Source organism: Amyelois transitella, chromosome 27 (genome assembly GCF_032362555.1).
Source record: "Amyelois transitella isolate CPQ chromosome 27, ilAmyTran1.1, whole genome shotgun sequence".
Classification (NCBI taxonomy): domain Eukaryota; kingdom Metazoa; phylum Arthropoda; class Insecta; order Lepidoptera; family Pyralidae; genus Amyelois; species Amyelois transitella.
The window spans coordinates 3,980,360-4,006,180 of record NC_083530.1 but is presented as its reverse complement, the minus strand read 5'-3'; the positions used below and the strand labels follow the sequence as shown (position 1 = coordinate 4,006,180).

The 25,821-nt window shown below is 34.9% G+C and overlaps 1 protein-coding gene across 1 annotated transcript in view; it reads right to left on the bottom strand.

Annotated features, from left to right (window-relative positions):
• The window catches only part of LOC106130418 (pro-resilin-like), a 70,505-nt gene that overhangs the window by 4,715 nt on the left and 39,969 nt on the right, over nucleotides 1–25,821 (bottom strand). The window contains exons 3-4 of the mRNA XM_060952050.1: nucleotides 8,131–8,268; nucleotides 3,969–4,054 (exon numbers count right to left, since the gene is read on the bottom strand). Of these exons, the coding sequence (XP_060808033.1) occupies nucleotides 3,969–4,054; nucleotides 8,131–8,268 (224 nt within the window). The remainder of the gene's footprint in view (nucleotides 1–3,968; nucleotides 4,055–8,130; nucleotides 8,269–25,821) is intronic.

Below are 25,821 nucleotides of genomic sequence, written 5' to 3'. Positions count from 1 at the left end.
TAACAAAAACTGTATAAAGAGGTACTTAGATAAAGTGAAGTAATAAATTAGTTTGTAAATAATTTAATTGATTTCAGTGCCGCCTGTCAACAGTAAGTACTTATATTTTTAAATAATTGCAAACCAATGCTCTTGATGGTTATTCAGGTAAAACATACCTAAATAAATTACCTATCATAAGACAAAGTCGCTTCACGCTGACTGTCCCTCCGTATGTACCTATCCTTGTATCTTAAAAACCTACCCAATGTTTGATTCAAAGAGCAGATATATTAATAGATAAAAACATCAGAACCCCTTGCGAAGCCAAAGCGGGTCACTAGTTGGAAAACTTGCTTTTGTGCTATTTTAGTTCATAATAATCATATACAAGTTGTGTATTAATTTTGATAGAAAGAAAAAGAACGAAGAAGCTGTCGGCTAAAAGCGGCTATGTAATAGACTCCCCCGTGACTCTCAGGTCAACAAGATGTACGACTGACCAAGTCATCACGTGTAAGTGTATCAAACTTATAGATACCCGCTTCGCTCGCGCGACTTTAGCGCCACCTACAAAAGAATACAGGTGTTTTGCAAATTCGACCGGAACTTTTTTCCGGGATAAAAATAACCCTAGGTCTTTTTCCAGACTCTTAATTATATATCAAAATTTCAAGAAGATTCGGCCAGTAGATAACGCGTGAAGGGAAAACAAACAAACTAATAAACTTACTTTCGCATTTATATTATCATATAGTTACATATTTCATAGATTATATAAATATATGATCGAGGCCTGTAAATATTTTATGATTTGAATTGAATAAATATTTCTATTTGAATCTCAATTCCAACATTAAGCTATACCGCTGTATGTATCCTGTCAGTTTTTTAAGAATGTTGGCTCTCTCTATACGTAGGTATGTATGTCTACTTTGGTATTGAACCAGCGCATTTTATATTATTTCGTTGCATTAACACCTTCTTTTCGCATTTTCAGTGGATCCTAACTACAACCCTGGTAAGATAAATCTAAGATATCGTAAAGGACAATAGTCGCTTCGGTACCGGTAAAATCGGTATTTGTACAGTGGCCCCACGTTGGGCGCCATTGTGGCGTTTTAGTAAAACGTCGAGGGTAAGAGAAATGAGAGATTATTAAACAATTTTTAGAATAAAGACAAACTTAATGCTGCAATGTAGTTTATTCCGCCGCTTCATCTACACATGCGCTTTTGAAGCGGTAGTAGTTATAATTAGATTTAAGTGATGTGACGTCAATAAGTGATACCTTGTATCCAATTTTGAAAATAAATCTATTCTATTCTTTATTTGGACTAGTTTTACAAGTTAAGAGAAGTCGTGGGTTTAGCTATAGACACGGGAGCCAGCAAGAAGCCGCTAGAGAATAGCGAGCTTAGTAGCGAGGTGCTTAGCTTGGTGAATGCTGATAGTCCAAAGGGGGTACCCACACAGGTCGTGGCCCAGTCTTCCCATACTCCCTAAGGGGAAGTCGAAATAAATGCTCAAGGATTTTGGCCCGCTTCATTAGCCTCTTCGCTGCCTACAGCTGTAGGCAGGTCAATGGGGCGGCCGTGGCGGCCTGGGTACCCACACGGGGCGCGTGCGCGGGCTTTTATAGGCCTCACGGGCCGTGAAGACGGGCGCCGGGGAGGCCGAAGCGGCACGACGTCACACATACCGGTAATTATCGTGACCCGGTAACGTCATCACCTCTATGGAGAGGAGGCGCGCCTATGACAACGGTTCAGGATTGGGAAAATCAGGTTTTTACACGGAGAGATACCCGTTTGTTCTTATTTTTAAATTTTTTTTTTTAATTTCAATTTTACTTTGAAATTTCTAGCTAGTGGAGAAGGTAAGCTTACTTGAAGCTTTTAATTTTTATACTTTAACCAAAAATCTGTATTTATAATTTTAATGAATAATTGTTACAATAAAAGGTATAATTTTTCGTTTTAAGTTTTAGATTAGAACACATGGATGTGGTAAAAGACGACTAAGCGATGGGTTTATACACTTGTGATTCCTCTTGTAGGCGATGGGCTGGCAACCTGTCACTGTTTGAATCTCATCATTTCATCACAAAGCCATACAGCAGAACGTAGCCTTTGTCTTTTCAAGACTGTTGCCTCTGCCTATCCCGCAAGGGATATAGACGTGACTATATGTATACATGTAAATTCATACATACATATAATCACATCTATATCCTTTGCGGGTTAGTCAGAGCCAAGTCTTGACAAGACTGATAGGCCGCGTATGTAGGTATGTATTTTTAAAATATTTTCAGACTACGTAGAAACCGGAGATATTGTCAAAACAAACAGGGCTGTCAAAACATCCACAGGTAAATAACGTACTAATAACATAATATTCATCTCTCCTCTCACAGGTCTACTGGAAGATATTTCTATTGAAATTAGTAGCACCTTTGTACTACAATTACTGTGTTAAATGATCTTTCTTGTATAAAATTTTGTGTACATAAGTAAATACTAATTAACTTTTATAATATTACATACATACATACATAAAATCACGCCTCTTTCCCGAAGGGGTAGGCAGAGACTATCTCTTTCCACTTGCCACGATCTCTGCATATTTCCTTTGCTTCATCCACATTCATAACTCTCTTCATGTGAGCTCGGCGGTTTCGGGTACTTTTGACCTGACCCTTTACCAGGACGTCCTTAATTTGATCAAGTTATGTTCTTCTAGGTCTTCCCACTCCGACCTTTCCCTCCACACTCCCCACATTTATAATTAAAGTAAATGGGTAGTCTCTGCCTACCCCTCCGGGAAAGAGGCGTGATTTTATGTATGTATGTATATTAATTACATTTACATAAAATATTTCTATCTTCCATGCAAGTCTGGGAGACCCACACAGACCGTAAAAGTCGGTGTTGGGAAATGGGCTTTACATCAGAAATCCATCACTATTTTGGTTCCGTTTTAGAACTAAGTAAATGCCTAGCAATATGAGCATGTTAAACGTTAGGGTCTTGATAAAAACCTTAAGCTCTGTCTACCCCGCAAGCGATAAAGATGTCATGTTATGTATGTAGGTATGTAAACTAGTTGTTCGCCTTGAAATTAGAAAATTGTGAATATCTCAAGAAAGACGGTTCGAAAGTTATCGCATTTCAAACATAAATACCTACGTACAAAAAAAATATTTTTGCTCCAATTTGAAACGTTGGCACGAAACTATTGTATGTTGATGTTCCATTGCTATTCTCTTTCTCAAGCTTTCGCAAGCAAGCCAGCTTTCGAAGAGCAGCGTTCTACACAAGCGTACAAGAAACCTCCAGGACGCAACGTCCTACCGGATTACTACGTAGACGACAATTAAAGGATGTCACAGAACTAATTGTAGTTTCTTTATAACTCTCCCTGCGTTATCATGCTCCTGGGGGGTCGATTCAAGAACTTGGCCTTTATCTTACTTCTCTTTGTTTCTCTAAAATGAACTACACAGTAAGAGCGAGAGGGAATATAATATGTTAGGTTTGGTCCAATTTAAAAACTGTGGTATGTAAAAATTTCTTCCCCCGCTAAGGGGCCACACAGTAAGTCCGCTTTTTCATTAAACTTTTACGGCGAACGAAGTCGCGGGTAACAGCTAGTCAAATCTAAGGCAAGAAAACTATGAGTCGTATCGCGCGAAAAACAATCGCTATCCTGTTTCACGTCATAATAAATAAAACAAACGGGGTGAGCTAAATAAAACCGTTTAAAAACGAAACGGCGATAGATTTTCGCGCGTTAAAAAAATGGCGTCACGCGTGCCTTCCTACGTTGGGTTGGTCAATTTCAAAAACTTTATTTTTTAGATTGACTAAATTGTTTGAATTTTTTTTTATTAAGTAAGTAATTAACTTACCTCATGAGGTGGTGTAGGCCTAGGTCCCGGGCCCGGAGTGGGACCCGGTGGGATGTAAGTGGGTCGTGGGGGCGTGGGTGGGCCTGGTGGGACGTATGTAGGCCTCGGCGGGGTGGGCGGCCTGTAAGGTGGCGGGGTAGGCCTGTAGGGCGGCGGCGTCGGTTGCTGAAATGGCATGACAATGTGGCATGAAAATCATTATAAGTTTAGCAACGTGTTCTTACGAAAAGGAATAATGTCGTGAAGAAAATATACACTTTGTTTCTAAATTAAACAAAACATTCTAAAATTACTGAAGCATGGTAATAAAATGATTGAATAAATTATAATAAAAAAAAACCACTTTATTTTTACTGTACGAGTAGATTAAACCTTACAATTAGGTAATTATATGGATACATAGGTACAAAAACCTTAACTTTTTAGGTACAAAAACTAACTGAGTTTGTCATATTAAAGAATTTTAAACCTAGTCGTAGGTATATTAAAGTAAACATTGATATAATCACGTCTATATCCCTTGCAAGGTAGACAGAGCCAACAGTTTTGAAAATACTGATAGGTCACGTCCAGCTGTTTGACTTACTGATAGAATTGAGATTCATATAAAGTGACTGGTTGCAAGACCATCGCCTAAAAGAAAAATCCCAAGTTTATAGTAACCCTTTGTCGCCTTTTACGACATCGATGGGCTTTCCCATCTCTTTAGATGGAGTGATTCTATTCTTTTATCTTTTGGTGCCGGGAACCACACGGTACTATATTTAAGTATCTTTGCTAATTTTTTTATTAGTTTGCGAACTTACAAAACAATGCATTGTTAACCTTGTAAGTTAATGAAATGAATCTATTGAAATGTCAAAAATTTTAAAAGTTACCTACACTGTCGTTAAAATATTACTGTTAAATGACCGACCGTGATTTTTTAATCTTAGTTTTTTTACTAGCGTAAAGAAACTTTTACTGTTATTGTTCGATGTTTTGTTATTGGATATATATACCTGGTTGTATTTTCACACGATAAAACCTTCGCATTTTTCTTAAGCTATTCATTCATATAGTCACGTCTATATCCCTTGCGGGGTAGACAGATCCAACAGTCTTGAAAAGACTAATAGGCCACGTTCAGCTGTTTGTCTAAAGCTACATATGTTTACTTTACTAGAAAAGTACCGTGTGGTTCCCGACACCTTATTCCTTCTAATGGATGTTTTAAAAGACAACTGATTCATTTATTCCCTTCCAACAGGCATACACATTCAACTAGTGGAGCTTTCAAATTGATCTAACTCGTATGAATGAATGAATGAATGATTTATTATGCATTGAATGAGTCATAATACAGTTGTTACATTTGTTTAAAGCACTTAACAGTTGGCATGCAAAATATAGTCTTATGAATTTACATTATTAACATAATCAAATAAATAAATCAATACAATTAATTATTACATAAATCAGACAGTAACCATATATTCATTTCAGTCAGTGATTATTATAATTTACAGTCAATAATTATTGTAATTTTCTTATGTCAATTTACTCGTCAAAAAGTCCTGGATTGAGTAAAAACGCTTAATTAACGTATAAAGGTTGGATTCCCCTGCAAAGGTTTCGGCGGTCAGACAGCATTCGCTTTGTGTGAAAACCTGACTAACCCGATCCATAGATCATGGTTGAACGGCGCAGCCTCTCCAGAGACGTGAGGATGTGACCGGAACTAACGTCATGACGAAGAAGAATGAATAAATAAATACATATCTACATACATATGTATAACTAGCTGTGCCTGCGACTTCGTCCGCGTGGAATAGTTATTTTGGGCATCATTGAAGCCCTCAAGGATGCTCCTTCCACGATTTTTTTCACATTTTCCATTATTTCTTCGCTCCTAATAGTTTAATAGTTGCATCTAGACGTTATATAGCCTAAAGCCTTCCTCGATAAATGGTCTATTCAATACAAAAATAATATTTCAAATCGAACCAGTAGTTCTTGAGATTAGCACATTAAAAAAAACAAACAAACTCTTCAGTTTTATAATATTAGTATAGATAAATCTAAGTGCCTATTTAAACTAAAAAAAATATTCTAATAGAATTATAACCAGAAATATGTACCTACAACTTACAAAAGAAAAAGAAATGAAAATAAAGTTGAAACGCCTGTGCAATACTGTCTTGCCGTCGTCGGGTCTTCCCATACTCCTTTAGTGGAGTCGGAGTAGATTGGTGAGGGCTTTTGGCCCTCTTCAATGTCATCATCGCTGCCTACGACTGTAGGCAGGTCGATGGGGTGGCCGTGACGGCCTGGGTCTTCACGTCTTCATACACTGGGAGTTCCCATCAGCGGCGGCGTCGTCACTGGTTGACGACGTCAGCCGCAAGGCAGCGAGGGGAGGGTTTCACCCGACGGCCCGGAGGGAGCGGAGTGGAGCGGCGCGATGCCACGCAGGTGGCTGTGTGATGACGCGTCCGCCCTCTTGAATATCTAGGTTCTCCCACTTCAAGTCCCTGAGCATCATCGAGTTCCTCACGTAGCGCGGGGCTCCGACGACTGCTCTGAGACTTTGGTTCTCTTGGGCTCTGAGTCTTCTCCTGTTGGTCTCAGAGCAGAATGCGTACCACGCCGGGGCCGCGAACGTGAGGCGGGATCTGACGTACGTTTGGTAGATCCCGAGCTTCGTCCTCAGGGGGAGGCTGGAAGAGAGAACTGCGTGAAGTCTCCCCCTGGCTGGCTTGGTCATGAAGCTTGCGCTCGCCTCCTGCCTCTTTTATACCCTGCCTTCGCTAGCCGCGTCGAGCGCGGCAACCGTTACGCAAAAATAATCCTTATAGCATGATTCAGTATTTACGCGCGATGGCTTGTTAGGGTATTTTATTTCATGTATAAGTTTGGTGTTTCTATACCGATTTCGATGATTCTTTTTTTATTGAATAGGTACTTATATTAATTTTTAAGAATTATGAATGAGTGTGAGTGTTATTGGTATTATAAACATCAGAGTAAAGAAATAAAATCAGAAATCTCCGAACTGCTAGGCTATTAGCAATTACACGTGTTATTGTGAGTCAACCATAAAAGATAGACTTATGCTGTCTTGAGATATTTTTTTAATAATTTTATGTAGTATATTTCCGTTATACATGGTTTTACTGTATCTTTAACCATTAAAGCTGCACACGCGACGGAAGCTTAAAAAATCAAGTAACTTCTCCCGTTTTCCCAACATTTCCTTTCACTGCTCTTCTCCTAGTGATTGTAGCGTAATGAAAAGTATACTATAACCTGCTCAGGAGTATGAAGAATAACTGTACCAAGTTTCGTTAAAATCCGTCAAGTAGTTTTTGTTTCTATAAAGAACATACAGACAGACAGACAGACAGACAAAAATTTTACTGATTGCATTTTTGGCATCAGTATCGATTACTTATCACCCCCTGATAGTTATTTTGAAAATATATTCCATGTACAGAATTGACCTCTCTACAGATTTATTATAAGTATAGATATAGATAGATATAGATAGATTACCGAGCCGTGTGGTTTCTGGCACCAATAGAAAAAGAATAGGACCACTCCATCTCTTTCCCATGGACGTCGTAAAAGGCGACTAAGGGGTAGGCTTATATACTTGGGATTCTTCTTTTAGGCGATGGGTTAGCAACCTTTCACTATTTGGATCTCAACTCTTATCATTAAGCTAAACAGCTGGACGGTGCCTACCAATCTTTTCAATACTGTTGGCTCTGTCTACTCTGCAAGGGATGTAGACGTGATTATATGTATGTATGTATGTATATATAATCACATCTTCACCTCTCACGGGGTAGACAGAGCCAATAATATCGAAAAGACTGGAAGACCAAGTGAGCTTTATGGCTTAAAAATGAAATTGAGATTCGAATAGTATGAACGGTTGGTAGCACAAGGCATAAAAGAAGAATCAGTAGATCGCATCGAGTAGAGTGCAACAAAGTCACAACAACTTTTTTTTTTAAATATACAGGAGAAGAATTTTTAATTTTTTTCTCATGTATTTGTTCATTTCTCGATTACTATTTATAGTAGGTTTAACATCTTTGCAATATTAATTGTTTACTTTCGCGGATCTTTTTGTTGTCCCAAGTAAAGGTATGATTCAAAAACAATTTGGCATACTTAGTTCGTTATTGCAATTTTGGCTATTTGTGACTTTGTTGCACCGAAAGTGCGATATAGTAATCCTGTGTAAATCATACCTGGTTTCCATTATTGTTTGTCGGGAAAGGAACGTTTGGTTTGTCATAATTGTACCCTTTGCTGGGAGGTAGGTATTCGTTTCCAGCTGCTGTCGCCAGGGCAAAGAGGGTCGAGGCTACAAGGCAGCTCAGCCACATCTGAAAATAATAATTATTATGTAAATGATTAAAAAGTACCAACCCAAAACTTATTCTAAATGGCGAAAATTCATTCATATTTGGCGACATCTCTACGCCACTCGTCACAACATCCATTCAAACAACTACTGTCAATCATCGCGAAGAAATTGACGCGCTCAACCAATAGCAGCGAAGAATCTAAATCGCGATTTCAATGATTTCATGGATTGGAGCATAAATACAACCTCCGACACAACATCATCGGAGCCGCGGTTCCCCAGGCATAACACCTAGCCTGGCGGAAGATCTTCCCTTTGGTGACGGTCGAGCCGAATCATCGCTCCCGCTACATTAGTGACCCCGCCGACACTATACTATTTCATATGTTACACCCATTTTATTCGAAGCCTATGCTTAAAATTTAAATTTGGAAGTTAGGTGTATTCAAATAACCGTCACTTTGTGTAGGTATGATATTGAAAAAAAAATGTGCGTGTAACTTGCGGATGAAAATTACTTTTTTTGGAAAACCAATTCTTTCGGGGTTTTGCTGAATAAGCCTTTAAGTAATATCATGTAATATGTAAGTAGTTAAAGCACTTTCATTATTAAATAAACCGACAAAAAAAATTACATATTTTTGCTCGGCCCCTATATTTCTGTCTTTTTGATATCGCATTACGCAAAAACTCGTTACAATAATACAATACTCGATTTAACTGCCAACACTAACCTTTTGAGAAATGTTCGTGCTAGACTCCGATCGAATTTTGTCACGAATACTGTTCTTAGTTCCCTTTCAGTCGCGTGATATGTCTCAGCTTTAGAAAGGATATTAGATGATCATTTTGGCCGTCATTTACCATAGACTATTTGTTAAACGTTATTTGTAAGACGTTAAAGTATTCATGTGCCTTTTCAGCTTTCGAATTTTTAGGGAAAAAGTTGTGAAAACGAACGTATGTACTTTGATAAAAACGGAGACCTTTCGAAGTCAGGTAAAGAGTACCCTAAATTGACAAGCTTGAACGAAGAGAGTTAGATATGTTTGTGGATTAACCGAAGAAAGTGTGCAGAGCATTAGCAGATAGGACGGAGTAGTCTCTGCCTACCCTTCTGGGAAATTAAGTTCTTATTTATAAGGTGATTCATGTAGGTAATTAATGCTTCATACTTAATGGTCTTATAAAGCTTAAATAAAGAACTATTATATTGCAAAATCTTGGCTATAAATGGTCGTCATTAAAACCACTACGTCGAGACGGTCGCTTCACCACAGCATTCGACCGCATTCGATCAACAAAGAAGTTAAGCGCATTTTAATTCAACGTCGTTCTTTTGTTTTTCATCTGGCAATAAGTGCAAACTGTGCGTGTCGATTCACAAAACATACCTCATATTTTGCTTATGTTAAAGGAACTGTCATCGCACGAGTGTTACTAAGTGGCGTTAATTTCTTGACATAGCGAGGCAAAGCTGCCGAATTTTGGGAGCCATTAAGTCGGATGTGAGATAGAGGCATAGTATAAATTAACGATTCAAAAGTTTTGGTGTGTACAAATGTAAGATACCTATTTGTTATATATGTAAGTATTTTTGTAGTTTAAATATTCATTTTTTTTCTAGTGTGACGTTATAGATAGCATAAGTTTTTTAATAATACTAATGTATACTACTAGAAGTTAAATAAAAGCAAATATTCTTGCTTTAATATAAATTAAATACATATATTAAAATGTATGTTACTTTTTTTTACAAGTGTTTTATTCAAGACTCATCATCAGTTTCATCCACCGAGTCGACTCGCACGATCTGAACTACCGAAATAGTGTCGTCATAGTTCAGACGGCGCGAAACGGAATGCATTCTTAGCATACAATGAGCTATATGGGAAATCTAACTAACTTAATATGACATTTTTGTCCTCATTCAAATCTTATCGTCCCTTTCAAGTTTCCAAGGTTTTAGACCGTTTTTAATTTCAAATCCTTGACCTATGTTTGATGAGTTATCACGATTTTGAAGACATAACGCGGTTATGAGAGATCTACTTACTTAGATTAAATTGTAATACGTCAATATGTGGTTTGGCATAACCTTACATCATTAATATTATGAAGTGAGCCCCTGCGGCGTCTGTCTGTTTGTTCGCGGTGATTTCATAAACTATTATAAGTCATATTAAAACAAACTTTTATTTTTACGATAGCGTGAGTTAAAATTATAATTTGTTATTAAAACTTTTATTTATACGGGTAAAGTCACTTTGACCCAAGTTCAAGAAATCAAGTGAGGTAATACCCGTAACATCTTCAAAAAACAATTTCTTTCTCTTTCCATAAAAATTGAAATTACCTTTTTCGAAAATTTGGTTGAAAGATGTGATCTCTGCCTACCCCCATCCGGAAATAATGCGTGATTTTATGCATGTGTTTTTTGTAAATACAAAATTATGTAGCTATTTGCCGATAGCTAGATAGTTCAAGATAATCACGCGCATGTGTATAGCCTTATACGATAAATAAACTATCTATTGACGGCGACACTGGAGGATTCGCAGTTATAAATCACTGAGGTGTCAACCTTGGCTTATAGGATGCGGCGACGTTAACATAATATCACGTAACCTAGTTATATCGAGTGCAATTATGGGATTAATGTGTTTCACGCCTAAGAACAAGAGTCTTCAGTTTATAGTTAACTAGATTTTGCACGGAATTCGCTCTTGTGTGAATTTTTAATTAAAATAAAGGGGTTGGCAGTTAGATAGTTAAATTTAGATAAATAGACTTTTTCATTAATATATTTTGTGAATTTTATTGGTCACGAAGATATAAGTAGATAGTGAGATTTAATATTTCATTGCCATTTATAATCGAAACATTCGGTCAGTAAGCATACATACAATTATACGAGTATATATATACACAGACACACGTCTTCATCTCTTATGGGTAAGACAGAGCCAACAGTCTTTAAAAATAGACCACGTACAGCTGTATGGCTCATTGATGGAATTGAGATTCAAATAGTGACAGATTGCTTACCACTTGCCTTAAAAAGAAATCCAAAGTTTAAAAGCCTCCCTATTGATCAGTTGACGTAACAAACAAATAACTAACATTGAGAAAGTTGAAACAGAGATACACCTCTTATTGCGTAGGGGGTTAAGCCGATGACTTTGGCTACAATTGAGTGTCTCGGCGAGAGGCATTGCCCGCTCGGCCTTGCACTATCGCATGCATTGTTCAACTGTCGTAATCGATGCACTGATGCACCATGCGTTGCCTGGTGAGATATAAACAGATCGTCTTTTGAAAACTTTGGGCTAAAACATTATCTAATCACAAAAAAAATTACTAAAGTTTCGTCCAAATCATAGGCTGATTAAAAGGAAAAATTCTGATTAATAGTCGTTCACCGGAAACTTGGATCTCGCAAACACTTTTTTTTTTTACAAAATAGTGAATATATCAAAACCGACTGAACCGATTTTGTTGCCCAACGGACTTGAAAATTCTATTGATATATCCTACATACCTTTCAAATTTTATCAACATCAGACTAACGGTTAGAAAGTTATCGCGATACAAACATATCTACATATAAACAAAAATGTATATTCGCCCCAAGTTTATTGGAAGAACCCCCTTCCAATAAACTTGGGCGAAAATACTTCCAAAAAAACTACCTTCCGGTTGATTGGTGTCTTATCAACATTAACACAATTTGTCTTGATCAGACTTACACCATTAATAAAATGCCCGCCAAAACTAGGTTAAAGATGATGCAGCGTTAGAAAATTCATAACATATATAATCTGTAATTTTCTACTGCGTAAGAAAATCGTTGCGTCTTGATGTGTTTATGGTGTAATGAATAGAAATTGCGATTAAAGTAATTATTTGGTGATGACACGATTCAGTAAGTAAATGACTTTGCATACGTACGTGAGAAAAAGTTTAGGCGGGAAATTTGTTTTTAAATAAACGGCGACTGATTTTTAAAAGTTTAGTGAAGACCTAGAGGAGCGTATACGTATTTAAAACTTTAATATTATTTTTTTTCTTAACTTTATCGATATAAAGATACTGATGATATTTTTCCACTTAATATTTTTTATAGCAATCCGAAATCGGAAGTATTTGATAATAAAAAAAAGGAAAAAAAAGGAAACGTCTGAAAGATATAGTTTTGAAGAGTTTTGGTAAAAATTATTTGTTGATATGAATGAATTAATCAAATTTAGAATCCCAATTATCTCAAGACAGAGGTAGCAAAATCTGCAGTACCAACCTTTCGTTACAAAGCATTTGCCGATATCTTCAAATGTCTTGGTGTATTAGCAACATTAACCTAAATGTTTCGGGTGTGGCTCATCATGAGACTCCAGCGTCCTTTTGTCTTCAAGTTCGTACTATCAATTGCCTTTCACAAATTAAGGTTTTATTTGCTAAGGGCGTGAGAGGAAATTTATATATTGTAAATATAAATTCATGACTTAATCCCTTATTCCCAGAAAATATCTGCCTGTAAATTCCTTAAATTACACTTTTGTCACTTCTCCTGTGAGAATCTGTGTGCTTAATTTTATCAAAATCGACCCAGTAGTTTTTAAGTTTTTCAAACTGTTGCCTCTGTCTACGGTAGACTGAGCCAACTGAAATGACTGTCTACCCCGTAAGAAAAAATGACGTGATGTATATGACACACAGTTTACTTGTAATAAAAACATGTCATCATAAATCAAATAAAAATACTATTATATCGTGGATCAAAAAAAAAAAAACAATTTTTAAGGTCTTTATAAATAAGCTTATTTTCTTTCAATTCCAGATAAAGATCGTTTACATAATCTAAATCATCCGTTGATGAGATAAAAATGCCTATCCTCAGACCATTGCGTGCTTGCACTTTCAGATCCTATTGTCTTAAATCACAGTTCTATACAATCGTAATAGTCGGCAATAATCGTACATCAGCTTCATCAAAAGATAATTGAATTATATACAATTTGGTACAGGAAATTGTTCATTTACTTTTTGTTACAAGATTAAGATGATTATCGTTAGTAAAATAGGTATATTTATATATTTTTTTGATATTATTCATTGCACAAGATAATAAACTCAATAATTCATCCAGCGGTCTTCGAGTCTTTTTAATACTGTTTGCTCTGTCTACCCTGTAAGGGATTAACTCGTCATATAGGTATTTATGGGTGTATTTAGAAAATAAAATAAGAAGTATCAAAAGTAAGTTCCCATAAAAAGGACTTCATAACAATAGTGTTTTCACGAGGGATATTTTCTAATGACATCTAAAATATTACTCGAAAAATAATATGCAAAAAGTTTTAGGTACATCAATGAAAATAAATAGCAAATAATATTAAAATTAAATAGCTTGCAAAATTCAAAAGGTTGTGAAGCAAATTTAAGTAATTATTAAAAATAAAGATTAGTTTTAATTCAAAAGTAGATATATTATTCTTAAAGGCAGTAAATAGCGTATTATATTTTTGACATAATCATAATAAATGGTAAGAGCTAATCCGACATAATTTAAAAATAATTTTGATTAATTTTAATTTGATTATGTGTTGGCATCAATATTGATTTGTGTAGATACTATTTAGCGTCATTCTTTGAAAAGAATATTGACCTTAGATCTTGTCAAATGATTATATCATTACGTAGAATGATGCTCAGTGACCTCAAGTCAATTCTGATCTGATCTATTCAATTACTAAAGAGTTATGTAACTCGTAATGTGGACCATTTGTATCTCATCTTTACTATATATTATTATTGTAACGAACATTTGTTTTTTTTTTAAATTAAATTTGTAGTGTTTTTACATAAAAGTTTTTGACAAAATTAGTCGCAAAGAAAGACAAAATTTTTAGAAGAAAATCGACTGAAAATCTACAAAAAAGTTATACAAATCGAGTTATTTAAAAACAGTAAATTGCTCGCAAATATGTTTTTTTTTTCAATTTTGTGAAAAAAAAGTCGATCTCTTATAATTAACTAAGTAAGCATATATTCATAAGAAAAACGATACTTAAATTGTGGTTACGTTCAGCATCTCATTGTTCTTATGTGAAACCCATCAAACTCTCTTTTGACGTAAGTCTAGTTAAAAATATTTTTTTCAAACCGTTCAATTACATATTGAAACGCTGATATGATGCTACCAGCTAATTACCGAGCATGACTGAATTCAATACAAAGCTAAGAATATACTTAGATTACATATTTAAATTATGCTTAGGCGCATCCTTACAAGGTGTTGTGCACCCGGCGCAGTATAAAACAATTTCGTTACAAAATCGAGACGAAATCTTTCAAAAGCAAACCGCTTATTAGACGTAACTGTCATTTAAAGGTAGCTATTAACAGTTGAAATAACTATTGTCGTGGACTCCTAGGCGGTTATTAGGAGGTAACATTTTATACTTATTCGTGAATTGCGCCTCCCATGTAATGCTTAGAATCGTGATTTCTTGTGGTTGCAGGATGAGATAGTGACCTACCTGTAGTAGAAGTGTTACTAGTGTAATTTCGCCCGGGACCTCGCTTCCGTGGAAATTTCCAATAAAAAAAGGTATTGTATTTACCTACATGGCACAATTATCTTTAATTAAACTTCCTACTTTGTAAATCTGGTGACATCCAATACACGCTAAACGTGAATCATTTGCTTATCGATACATCGGTATATTGGAATTTGTAAATTTGCAAATGTTAGCGAATCGAGAAGAAATATCGATTGCATGTGTTCCCATCGTATTTCACCGGTTTATTTGCATTCTGAAGCCTTGGTTAGTGAGACGAAGCTTTAGTCTTGGCGACATGTTTGTGATAACGATTATATTTCTAAAAAGTAAGAAGTATTTATTTTCTATTTGAAAAAAAAATGCTATTACTTTAAAGAAAATGTACCTATACTAATCGCATCTAACCATTTAGAATTAAATCATTTTTTTATAACGTATTTTTTACCAAACAATTTAAATTTTTGTTTTATTTATTTTTATAATTTAAATCAAAATTGATAAATATGTTGATGAAATACATACCCCATATGTATTTCATCAACATATTTATCAAACTCAATCAACATCTAATCACAATAACACAATTTTTATGAGAATATAACCACGCATAATAATATCCTAGATAACTAATTTAATTGCTCTTTAGACTCGTAAAGATTACACCACATTTATGCATATTCGACTCTATTTTTATAACGTTACACGTCATATTAAATCTACGAGAATTATTTGCAGTTAAAGTTATGACAGTGGTTCAGGATTCCCACAAAAACAATGGAGGTTACTTGGCACAATTAGGTCGAGTGTTGCTAAATCGTTAGGCAAGGAGTTTAGTATGTGTGAAACAAATGATATTATATTTTTCCCCAAGATTTATTATTCTTCTTCGGCTTTAGTCCCAGTTGAATTCTCATCTCTCTGGAGAGGAGCTATATATATATGTATATATGTCACATCTATACTAATATTATAAAGTTCAAGAGTTTGTTGTTTGTTTGAACTGGTTCGAATTGAACAATTCTTTTTGCGTTGAATAGACCATTTATCGCGGAAGGCTTGAGGCTATATAACATCACGCTGCAACTATAAGGAGCAAAGAAATAATGGAAAATGTGAAAAATAAACGGGGAAAATTCATCCTTGAGGGCTTCAATGATGCTCAAAATAACTATTCCACGCGGACGAAGTCGCGGGCACAGCTAATAGGCATTAAGATTGCTTAATTCTTGATTCTAAATTCTAAATGTATGCAGGGATCTTATTAAGTGAATAAAATTTGTCTCTACTTTTTCCTTTGGAAAAGAGGTGTCATGTATTCGCGTATAATTTTAAATTTCTTAGATTCCAAAGACAAAGATAAATAGTTATGAATGGTTACATACAAACATATACCTAATCATGTATTTATTCCTTACGAGGTAGACAAAACCAACAGCCTCATAAAGATTAATTAAAATAATAGAGATTTAAATAGTGACAGTTTGCTAACCCATCGTAGAAGAACAAAGTTAAAGCTAAGTTTAAAAGCCTATTCCCTTAGTCGCCTTTTACGACATCCATGGAAAAGAGATGGAATGGTCCTATTCTAAAGTGGCGGGAACCACATGCCATCGGCTTTGGTTAATTAACATTTCAATTCGAACCAGTAGTTCCTGAGATTAGCGCGTTCAAACAAACAAACAAACAGCTTTGTAATATTAGTATAGATTATACTATAGTCTATAATTGTTACAATTGGCCAATTATGAAGGGCCACTGTGAAATTGATATGATGCGTTTTGTACCATCATATTACAAAATAATATTACGTTTGAAAAGTAAAAAAACTGGCCAAGCGTGAGTCGTTTTAAGGTTTCTGTATTCAAAGGTAAAATCGGACTCAATTACTATGACTAAAATTTTTCATTTTTATTTTAATTTTTTCACTTTCGTATTTGTAACCACGTCTTTATCGCTAACGTAGTAGACAGGGCCAACAATCAATCACTGGAAGGCCACGTTCAGCAGCATTGTTTAATGATGGAATTAAAATTCAAGTAGTGACAGCTGGCTAGCACATCGCCTACAAGAAGAATCCCAAATTTATTAGCCATTCCCTTAGTCGCCTTTTACGACATCCATAGAGTGGTCCTATTATAAAGTGCCGTGGACCACACGGCAGAATTTACTTTCAGTTTCTCTTCATATCATCCGAATCCCTAAATTACCGTGTGTCGTGTACAAAAACGTCTACAATAAATTTAAACAAGCATTTAATTGATAAAATACCACGTCCAGTGCTGAACTGTTGTTTTGACAACAAAATTGTTGTGTTTGACCAACTTTTCCTTCTAATGTCAAAGTGCAAACGTTAAATTACTTGGGGAAATTTTGACATATAGGTTACATCTAGTCATAGATACAGGGTTGGCAAAAGTTAGTTACAATACAAGATTATTTAAAAAAAAATGACGAAGCACAATGCTGATAACGTGATGTAAAATCGTTTTTATTCTATTCAATCAAACTTCAACGTATTCGTTTCACAAAGTAACCTGTAATTTGAAAAAATATAGGTAAATATTATAGCGTTGGGGATTTCGGGCAAATACATGAACTGTTGCTGAAATGAATTGTACTCTTTAAACTTAATTCACACCTCATGTTCTACCGATCCACCATAATAGACTCTTCCACGCGTAAGAAGTCGCAGGCAATGTTTAGTTATTCCCAACTAAAATTATATACCCAACCATTATTATGAGCGGGCAAAACTACGAGTTCAAGCTATATTATTATGTTAATAATTAGTGCCGTGTGGTTTCCGGCACCATTAGAAAAGAAAGAATAGGACCACTCCATCTCTTTGCCATGGATGACGTAAAAGGCGACTATGGGATAGGCTTATAAACTTGGGATTCTTCTTTTAGGCGAAAGACTAGCAACCTGTCACTATTTGAATCTCAATTCTATTATTAAGCCAAACAGCTAAACGTGGTCTATAAGTCCTTTTAAGACTGTTGGCTCTGTCTACCCCGCAAGGGATATGGACGTGATTGTATTGTATGTATGTAATAATTAATAATGTATGTTAATAAGACAATAAGAGGCAACCCTGTTACAGATAATAAACTTCTAGCCAGTCCATCAAGTCAGTGAAACCTATAATTAAATAATCATTATCTCCAAAACAATGCTATAACGTGTCCATTCTGTGACCTTTCCAGTTATGATTTAATATCGATTAACTTGCATAATAATCGGTATGATTTAATCTATCGATTTATCTTTAATTTTTAATTCTTTGCTTATAATTTTAAGCTGTGTTGTTTAATAACATGAGATTTTGTTCATCCCGTTGAAATATGTTTGTAAAAGCATATATTCATGTTATATCATTGATTTTTATATTTTTATATATTGAGCAGCTTTTTTAGAAAACGTGCGCCTTTGATTCGCCAAATCTATACTAATATTATAAAGCTGAAGAGTTTGTTTATTTAAACGCGCTTATCTCAGGAAGTACTTGTTCGAATTGAAAAATTCTTTTGGTGTTGAAAAGACCATTTATTGAGGAAAGCTTAAGGCTATATACCATCACGCTGCAACTATAAGGAGCGAAGAAATAATGGAAAATGTGAAAAAACGGAGAAAATTATTCATCCTTGTGGGCAAGTGGTTCAATGATGCCGAAAATAACTATTCCGCGCGGACGAAGTCGCGGGCACAGCTAGTCTTTTATAATGTGAACCGCTGGGACTTGGAATTCCCTCTCCGCATCTCTCTTCCCTGATATATACAACTTGGAGATTTTCAAGCCAATAATGAATAGGCATTTTTTAAGTTTGTGTTTTTTTTAAGTGTTAAGGCTTCATCTTGCTTCCCACCAGGCAGATTAAGCTCATATAAAAAACGTGGACTTATCAATGCGCATAATCCTATAAGAATTTATTAAGAAATCTCTAATATGAGTATATTAATTCTTAAAGTTTTGTCAATCCCTCAATTTCTTCAAAACCGCTGACCATAAAAATAAATAAATATAGACAGAGCTTTCAGTCTTTTCAAGACTGTTGGATCTGTCTAATACCTACGCAAGGCATTTATAGATGATTTTATGTAAATGTATGAATGTTATCAATATCGGCCCAACAGCCGTAACTAACATACAGACAAACTTTCAAAATTAAATTTATAATAAAATGGAAGTGAGGAAGCACAAATCCGATGGCGGATACGTCTCTTCCATTGTGGTATTAAATAACAATACATATAATTTCGGTCTGCGTGTCTGAATACTCCAATCATCTCTGATATAACATATGTATATGGTTCCAATGTCGCTCCTTGACCTAGCGTCTATTATATCTCCTAAACTACTCGTCATATAACAAAACGTGATTGTCTGTTTGTTTTGTACTCCAACTAGTATTATAAATTTGAAAGCAAGTTTGTTTGTTTGTTACCACTTCACGCGTCATCTACTGAACTAATCTTCTAAAAATTTATGGGTCTTTAGAAGGACATACGGTACCTTCAGCCCGGCAGAATCTATTGTTTATAAGATTTGCAGAAACATGTTTTCTCTTTAAGGTGGCGCTAAATTCGCGTGAACGAAGTCGCGAGTAAAGTAATATAGTTCTTTTCAAGAATTATATACATAGATAGACTATGCGATGTAAATATTTTTTTAGTAATTTCTAGTTAAATGTTAAGGGTAGACAACCCTAATCACTAAGGGTTATGGAAAATAGATGTTGGCTGATTCTCAGACCTACTCGATATGCTCACAAAATTTCATGACAATCGGTCAAACCGTTTCGGAGGAGTACGGGAACAAACATTGTGACGCGAGAATTTTATATATAAGATAGATAGCAATTTTTAACTACAAGGACTTAAATAATACAGTTAAAATTCAATTAAAGTGAAAGGGTTATTAAACTTGGAATATTTTTTTAGGCGATTAGCTAGCAAACTGTTAGATACTATTTAAATCTCAATTCCATCATTAAGCCATACAGCTGAACGTGGCTTTTCAGCCAGCGAATGTTGGCTCCGTAAGGCATAAAGATGTGATTTTTTTGTATGTATAAGGGTTATATACATACATTAATGTAAAAAAACATACATATAAAAGCTGATTCTGTTAATATCAGTGAGCATGAACGTCATTCGAGGTCTCAAAAGACATAGCAATTTCAAGAGATTTTTATTACAACCTCTTCAAACCTTTATCTAAACTGATCGAGCCAATGCCAATTATTATTCACGTTAATTACCGTTACCGGTAACGGTTATTACTCGTTAATTTTAGGTATATATATTTTGTTTGTGTTTTATGTCTATAATTTTATAAGTCAAGGCTCGTTCTGTATTTTTATAGGCGACCTTCACAGTATTGGGGTTAATGAACTTAGAATCATTGGCACATCATATTGTTCATATATCACGTCTTTACCCGTAACGAGGTAAACAGAGCTAATAGTCCCGAAAATAGCAAATCTGTGAAGGGCTCACGACCCACGGGTTTCCTGTTGGAGTTTTTCATTGGTAACTTATCAGCACTCTCATTTCGCAATCGTGTTGTTTCCCCCTAGTTTATTTAGAGAAGTCCAGACTAAAGTATCTCAGAATACAGTCATTGCTAAGAGGACGCTGTAGAATTCGAACCTTTGAAATATAAATAAATATATACGATCGATTAAATAGATTGAGTTAAAACGAATTAAGTTCGAGACTAACTCAACGATACTATGTTTTTATAATCAATACTTATATAAATAAACATCCAAGACCCGGGACAATCAGAGAAAGTTCGTTCCTCTTCTTGCTCTGGCCGGTATTCGAACCTGGAGCCTCGGGTGTCACAGACAAGCGCACTACCGCTGCGCCACAGAGGCCCTCACTGTATTGATTCTTTTACACGACAACTGTACAAAATTTATAAGACTTTTCGAGACAATTGGTTCTGTCTGCACCGCATGGGATATAACGTGATTATATGCATATCCAAAACTTAAGAGCAAACTGATTAAGTCCTATTATGTATGTTCTTCCGGTGACAAGCGTAACATAACGAATATTTATAACATAATAATGAATATTGCTATCAACATAACATAGTTAACTAGTATAACAACAATGTTAGTAACAATAAATGTATGATTGTCAGTACATTGGACATGGTTGTCAATCCTTAGATTGAAGATATAAGGAGATGTGATAATGAAAGTGAGTACTTTGTTGGGGTCAGACTTCATTGGTGAATGAATACTTACTATTACTATAATGTCTGCTTATCAATTGTAATTAATTTTGAGAAAATTTTGTACATAGAAAATTTACTATGGGCATTTAATCAGGCAATAATATTTTACTTTTTAATTTAAAATGAGGATTGAATTTCGTATTAGCTAACTATTTATTTCCTATACAAATAGGGACATTTATCTACCTACATGGGTTCTTATGTACTTGCTTAATTAAATCAATAATCCATAACACACGTCTCAAAGTAAACCTACTTTGAGGTAGACATTACTCTTTTGTTATTTGTCCTTATAATAATATTTTTATGTTATATTTATGATATTGAACATATCTCCCGTTTTTGTGGTCCAACTAAACCTCATTATGTTATCGAAGCCACCACACGAAGGTAGTGGAGATGTTTAGCCGAAGGGCATCGCAATTTTAGAGAAATCATTGTCATTATATGTAGTTCAAATGTTGTTTGTACAACAAATAAGACAATTATTTAATTTCGTATGGCAAACGAAAGAAAGTTAATTCTAACTGATATTATAAATGCGAAAGTATTTTTCCTTTTCACACGTTATCTACTAAACCAATCTTCATGACATTATTGTGTCATTCATTCATATAATCAAGTCTATAACCCTTGCGGGGAAGACAGAGCCAGCAGTCTTGGAAGACTGTCAGGCTTAATGATGAAATTGAGTTGTGACAGGTTGCTAGCCAATCGCTTACAAGAAGGACCCCAAGTTTATTAGCCATTTTTTAAATTTATTGAAATATATAATTACACCCAAGAAAAACATTGAGTTTTTAATACGCAGTAGGTATTGTTCGGTTAATTAAAACTATTACTTTGAAACACCGTTCTCAGACTCTTGCGCACACAATGTATTTGTACTGTCAATTGTTTTGAACAACGAAAATAACCTATTGAAATACATAACTATTTCTGTCGGAATGTTTATTTGTTTGTGATCATTAGTAACTTTATTTTAAAGTCAAGATTAAGGTGTAATATATTAAATTCTTAATGTAGTGATCGATTTTGTTAGTATGTGTTCAAATTGTGTGAGGTTCACTTATTCGTGGACCCCCTTCTCTCTCGGAAAAGCAAACGAAAAAAACTATGTAGAAGTATGACAGAATGAATTCTTTGCATGTATGTAGGTACATCTTCTTTTACTGACTTGTCAAATAACTAAATATTGTATTGTAAGAGAAGAGATTTATAATGTGTATGGTAGTAACGAATAAACTCAATAACTACAGAACGAATTTGATGAAATTTTGTGCACATATAAAATAGACCTTTAGTATTACATTGGCATACACTTCTGAAAATTCTCACGGAAGCGGAGTCCCACGCAAAAGCTAGTTTATAGATATTTTTTATTTACTTATTATAAAGCCACACACATGATTATGTATAATATGTATATGTATATGGGATCTATGTTATATATTCGTATGTATAGAGCACATATGTATGAGTGGTTAATGACACGTTGATAAGTGCATGATGTAAAACAGAATAAAACAATATTAAAGCAACAACAAAAAAAAAACACATAAATTTCACAATATTCTGAAAAGAGAAAGGATTCCTATACAAGTTATAAATAAATTATTTTCATATTACTACAAAATGACGGGTTGACAGTCCAGATTCCGATTTATCATACATTACACGGGTAATTATCGTTAAATAAGAAGATATCCCTTAATAGCTACTGTTTATTAGTTCATTATTAACAGTCGAAAGTTTATGTTTATCGGTTTGTGGCCCAATTTGTAAGAGAAAGCGGAGCGATCAGCGTTATCGCCCAAGAAAACTTAATTTGCGCTTAAAATTGGTTTATATTGAACATCGTTTGATGTTAAATTCTTTTCTCCATGTTACATCCCCACCTATCTGGAGAGAAGATCTTGGTGCGTCTTTTAATCATGGACCTGGATTGGGTAAGTCAGACTTTTATATGAAGAAACTCCGATTTGACCTTCACAACCATTGCAAGGAAACTTAACCCATCTTGGATCATGGTTACATCGTCCAGTTGTCTGAATGTGCAGGTTTCCTCATGGTGTTACCTTGTGGATTCGACTACCGAGGCTTCGCCTCCTACGATATAGACGCAATATCCTTTGTCCCTTAGTCGCAATTTTGCAAAAGTTAAAGTACGACTCAAAACGCTATATCGTATCAAAACGCTGACGGCTTACATTTAAGCCATTCATATATTTGCTCGGCGCTGATTGTCTCACAGCGGGACTTCGATTATGAGTTTCACTGTGAAATATCGATGCCACAACTCGATAAACCCGCAATCGATTCCATCGTAACCAATGTATCGATTGTTTATTTAGAATTATGTTTATTTGAGTAACATTTATGAACATTCCACTGAAGTCAATATGTTTAATGATAGGTTTGTGGTATTTTCGTTTCTTGGTTTAGAAATTATAAGTTGTATTCATTTTCTTTTATTAAGTTTTAATGTAATTTTATAATAGCGATTAAGAAATATCTCTGTGTAGGTACTTTCAATATAATAATTCCATATTACTAGCTAAAAAGTCGTAAGAGTCAATTAAGGGAAAGGCTAATACACTTGGGATTCCTCTTGTAGGCGATGGGCTAGCGACTCGTCACTATTTGAATCTCAAATCTAGGATTAAGCCAGCTGAACGTGACTATTGGCACTGGTTAATTAAAAAACTCACTATTATTTGTAAAGGTAGTATATTGGCACTGGCAACTGTCTTCCCCGAAGGGAAATAGACGTGATAAAATATGTAGGTATTAATAGCGGTAAACATTTCCGGTGAAAAACAACGTATGTTTGAATTAAGACATCAGGCCGTATAAAATCAAAAATTGAACTAAAAACGGCAATTTGTTTAAGCCATCAAGCAAAAGCGGTAAAGAGAGAAAAACAGACCGACAGCCAGAAACCACACGGCATACAAATACAATTTTTATTATATAATACGGCATAGCACTAAAACTCTGAAAATTTCAACTACTTGCCTATATTTGTGGAAAGACACTTTTTTTTTCTATTAGTGTAATTTCTATTTAGTGGTATTTTGAGTCTCGTGTCTTACTCTGTCTACCCAGATAGAAACATGACTTGTGTATTTGAGTTTTATGAAAATGAGCGAAATACACAGTTCTTCTCATTCGTCTTTCGTAATGGAGTAAGATCATCTGCCATTAAGTATAACTGTGTAACATACATCATTTCAGTAACGTGGTAACCGACTGGGGTATAATGCAACTAATGCAAGCGATGACACTAAATTGCACGTAAATAAAACAACGTGAAATGAATCTTAATGGTTTGTAATAAGGATAGAGTTCAATTGAGATAAGCAGGTAAGGTTCTGGTAAGGCATATGTTCTATGGAGAAGGATTTTTAAAAAGTTATTAAAATGTTTTACTAAATGTTACTTAGTGAATTTATATTCATATCATTACTATCATAAGGTACTCAAATAAAAAAATTAACAATGTAATATTCCCCATTTTTTATTAAGAAGGTTATTAAAAAAGTTTGACAAAAAGGTCTGATATTTATCTTTTTAAAGCATGCCTTTTTTAAAAATATATTACTTATGCATTTGTTCTTTCTCCGGACGAAAGTTCTGGAAAAATCCTTATCTCTCTGGAGAGGAGCTTGGGGTGTGCTAATACCATGGTCATGAATTGGATACGTCAGATTTTTCCACGAGGCGATTCTCGTGAACGTAGCCTATCGGGCTTTACAAGACTGTCGGCTACCCCGCAAGGTGTAAAGACGCGATAATATGTATATGTATGTATGTATCGTATCATTGGTTGGCAGATTAGGCAGTTTTTTTTAACGACATTATCCTTCACATTAAAAGCGTCGACTTAACAAGATCAAAATATGCCTACTTAGTAAAATCCTTTTATCGAACTAATATTATAAATGCGAAAGTTTGTGAATATGTCAGGATGTCAGTATGGATGTTTGTTACTCTTTCAAGCGAAAACTACTGAATCGATTACGATATAATTTGGTATGTGGGTAGCTGAAGACCCAGAATAACACATAGGCTATTATCCCAGAATTCCCGCGGGATTGATAGGGTTTCCATGCGAACGAAGTCGCGGGCGGCCTTTAGTAGATAATATAATAAAGTTAGACCTTATTAAAAGTCCCTTTCCATATAAATGTACCGTTATAGCTTCCATGTAGAAGCTTGCAAGACGAACCCAGTACACAAATGGACGGACAAAATAACTACATTACTATCACGTAATCATATGTAATGAGACGTATCTGATTGTGAGACGTCTTCATGTATTGTATGATGTATGGAGTTGTATGGGTGTTTGATATACCTACTCGTACAATCAAACGAAGTATTACGTATTCAGTAAATTTGACTGACGCACAGATTGTTGTCTACTTTAAAAACAAAAACGGTTAACAAAGTGTATAATATATAGTATAGGATATCTGCATGTTTTTACACGAAGGAATATAAAGAAGGGACTTTGTATATACACATATGTAGGTATACATATATGTTCTCGAAAACGGCTCGAGCGATTTCGTTGAAATTAGAAATATAGGTGCATACGTGCTAAAAAATCGATTTAGCCGGGTCTTATATCTGGTAAAATTAGTTATATTTTAACTGAAAATTATTTTCCCTTATAAAATGGTCGGTAGGTAAGCATGGATAATTTATTTTTTGATGTTTTCGATTTTGTTTTTACTACAGACCTTTTATGGAT